Source organism: Nestor notabilis, unplaced genomic scaffold (assembly GCF_000696875.1).
Source record: "Nestor notabilis isolate BGI_N333 unplaced genomic scaffold, ASM69687v1 scaffold12236, whole genome shotgun sequence".
Lineage (NCBI taxonomy): Eukaryota > Metazoa > Chordata > Aves > Psittaciformes > Psittacidae > Nestor > Nestor notabilis.
This window is the reverse complement of record NW_009931549.1, coordinates 31312-34994: the sequence shown is the minus strand read 5'-3', so window position 1 is coordinate 34994 and position 3683 is coordinate 31312. Positions and strand designations below refer to the sequence as shown.

General features: G+C 40.0%; 1 protein-coding gene across 1 annotated transcript in view; it reads left to right on the top strand.

Annotated features, from left to right (window-relative positions):
- XRCC4 (X-ray repair complementing defective repair in Chinese hamster cells 4) overlaps positions 1-2899 on the top strand; it is a gene marked incomplete at its 5' end in the record, with an annotated part of 100982 nt that extends 98083 nt beyond the window's left edge. The window contains one exon of the mRNA XM_010015971.1: positions 2791-2899. Within this exon, the coding sequence (XP_010014273.1) occupies positions 2791-2899 (109 nt within the window). The remainder of the gene's footprint in view (positions 1-2790) is intronic.
- Between the last annotated feature and the right edge of the window lie 784 nt (positions 2900-3683).

Sequence of the window (3683 nt, the reverse complement as noted above, 5' to 3'; positions counted from 1 at the left end):
AGGAATGGTGGTGTGCAGATGTTCTCTAGGGTCTGTGTGAACTCATCACAAGAAACAAACAAGACTGGTCCATCTGTCCTGCTGCAAAAGGAGGTGTTGTGTTTTCTCCCAAGCTATGCAAAGCCATCACCGTGCATAGCTTTGTGTTTCTGCACTCTTGGTTAGTTAGGCAATAAAGTGTTGCGTGTCTTCTGTTTCCTATGGCTCCTACTCAGCTGTGGAAAGAAATAGCAAGTATTGTAACCACTTTCTTCCAAATCTTGGGCCAGAATCTCAGCTGGTGTTAACTCAGCAGAGTTCCACTGACATTATTAGTACTCCAGTGATTCACACCAGCTGTGGATCTGGTCTTCTGTCTCAGTTTATGAAGGGAACTAAATGTCAGGAAATATGAAATGATCTTTTATATAGTCAGCAGTTCTCCAGATGTGTTAATGGAGTTTAAGTTTACCAAAAGGCAAGACTTACTTAAAAAAGGGATCCAACAGAAGAATAAACTTTCAAGAAGAATGCCTTGCTTACAGGCTTTTTGGCAAGAGAGGATATACAGCTCACTGCAATTTAAAGAAATTAACTCAGTTGTGCAAAGGGTATGGTAATAGAGGTTCAGTGAGAATCCAAGATGCAAAATAATTGCACAGCACAAAGCAAGCTGTTGGCATTTAGTGAATAACTGCCATGCAAACAGGAATCATCAAGTCTTAAAACCAAAATTAAGTTGCTTATGAACTTCATGTAGAGAGATTAATGCTTCTACTTTGCAAGTATAGTTGGGCTTACACACAGGCATTTTGTTACAGCTTTTGGAGATTAAATGAGGACCATGTTACTACAAGAACACAGAAGCTTAATAGTTCTAGCTGTGTAATGTTAAAATTCAACAGTGGTTTGGATTATAGATGTGATCTTATGTATGGTGTTGAAAACAGTTATTTTAGCCAATGAGGATTGTTGTTGAAATTGCTTAAGCACTGTCAGGCTAACTTTTCAAACTCAGAAAGTTCTGGAATGTTTTAGATTGACCTAGAAAACAAAAAGAACACACCTTCAACAAGTAAACTCGAGTGTCACACTGTGTTGTTGTAGGCTACCTATATTTTAAAAAATAAAAATAAATTAAGGTACAAATAAGTTGATTGCTAACAATCAGAACAGCATGGAGTCATCTAATCCTGCTGAGCAGCCAGTGGCTAAGGGTTCAATTCTAACAGTTTTTTTTCATAGTTAGTCTAAGTGACTTCTGATGAGGCACACATCTGTCTTGATGTCACTGCATACCAAAAGGAAAAAAGCTTGGACATCATTTATTCAGACCTGAAGGAAAGTGTTTTAGAAGAGTTTACAGAGAAAGATAGTTAGACTTTCAAAGAAAGTAATTCTCCTAATCTGAACACGCTAGTAGGTTGAAAGTAAAGAAGATTGCAGGCTTTTGCATGCCTCATTGCAGTGAGGCCTCATATGGCAGCATTTGAGAGTAACACTTGCCATTACTTCTGTCTAGTTCTTCCCATCCTGGTGGCTGATGTGTTTGCCTTGGTAATATACTGATTTTTCATATTCTGTCAGGATTACACCAGTCGAATATACCTGGGCATGAAGCCATCAACCCTTATGATACTCCAACCAGTCCAAAATCATATCACAGATTTGTATCATGGAATGGTTAGGGGTGGAAGGGACCTTAAATCTCATCCAGTTCCAACCCCCTGCCATGGGCAGGGACACCTTCCACTACACCAGGTTGCTCCAAGCCCCTGTGTCCAACCTGGCCTTGAGCACTGCCAGGGATGGGGCAGCCACAGCTTCTGTTGGCAACCTGTACCAGGGCCTCAGCACCCTCACAGGGAAGAACTTCCTCCTAAGATCTCATCTCAACCTCTCTTCTGCCAGGTTAAAGCCATTCCCCCTTGCCCTAAAGGCCCTTGTCCAAAGGCCCTCTCCAGGTTTCTTGTAAGAAGACTGTTATAAAGTCTCCTCTGAGCCTTCCCTAGACTTGATGTCCTTCATGAGGACAGTCAAAGGAGTGCTAAACAGGACAAATTGATGCAATGTGGCACATTATGCAATGTCATGGGTGTCTTCAGGCGTTTTCAGTTTCAGTTTTCAGGTAGGACTCCATGGTGCTCAGTGATCTGAGGGCAAACCCGCACCCAAGCATGCACATCAGTGGATTGCAAGTGTTCCTGTTTGCATACATTTATAGCATATGTAAACATTATACATGTACAGGGGAAGACCAGGGATTTGAAAGTTCCTGAATATGTGGACTCATGCATTATGGAAGGATTTTCTTCATTTGCCTTTGTTTCCTTCTGCTCTACTTTTGGAGAAAGGCTTGCATCTTACCTGTGAGGCATCTTAGTGTGATTCTGCAACATACCTCCATGTCAAACTGGTGGACAACAGACACATGCTTAGTGCCAGGGGAAAAATAAAGACTCACAGAGCATTATCCTATGGACTAACACAGGAGTGGGTCCTTTGCATGTTTTCTGCATTTGTTCTGCTCTCCCTAGCTCTCCATGTGTAAATTGTGTGTGAAATAGTCATTATCAGGGTCCTAAAAACTGTAACAAAATAGCTGAAGCCTTGACATTTATAAGCTCAAGTTCATCTGTTTGTTTTGCTATTGCCATCTCAGCAAGTAATCAGGCCTTACAAAAAGTGCTTTTCTCCTACAACAAAAAGCTCAAAATACACTATCAAATAGTTACCTTGGCACTGTATATGTTGGAATTGTTTATATCTTTATCTAAATTTGTTTCAACTTTCTTTCCTTTATATTTCCAGACCTGTTCTGGCCTCACAGAAGACATTGGAGAAGCATTCCCTGGATGTGATGTCTCTCGAAACACTGGAAAACACTTGTGAGGCAGAAGATCTATTTGATGACATCTAGCTATGTGCTAGCTGAGAAACTGGGAGACTGCTGCTTCTGATAGAGATAAGCTGTAAAACTAAAAGGCTTTGTTATAGCCACTTTACTCTGAGGTGGTATTCAATGACATATTGCTCTAATCCTCTTGCGCAGCACTTGTCCCCATTCTTTGCTATGCTGTTGTAGACCCTTGGCCTGCTAAACTTGATTTGTGACGGTCTGGAAATCAGTTTAGCCTCTGTGTAGTTCTTTTATCATGTATATATGAGGAAGGGGAGCACTATTTTTACATCCTAACAGTCTCTGGCTGCTGATTGTATCCAAGATCAACTGATTTCAAGGTGTCCCCAGGTAATGTCAGATGTAAAGAAGATGAAGGCTGTTGCTGTACTTACCTTATGCACTGCCCCTTTCTTGAGAATCTCAGCTTAGATGTGGCCTAGCTAAATCATCTTCAAGTTTGATTGAGATATAACTTCCTAAACTGAGTTTAGAATACCTTCTGACTTGAAGCATCCAAAGAAATGTCCTTTCACTTTTTACTTGAAGGTTCTCTGCCATATTATCCATTATAAGATATCCTTGCCTTTCACAGTAATATGCGTATAAGGTCAATATTGACTCTATTTTAACCTTCTGTAGAAACCCATAGCCTTCAAAATTGTCATTCTTGGTACTTTATTATTTTTCCTAAAGTGATTTCTAAAAAAATAAAATGCATTCTAAAAATACGTCAATTTTGGTTTTCTTTGTTTAGACAATCTATGAGTAAAGGGGCTAGTTAGCAAAGTATGTTATTGCATGA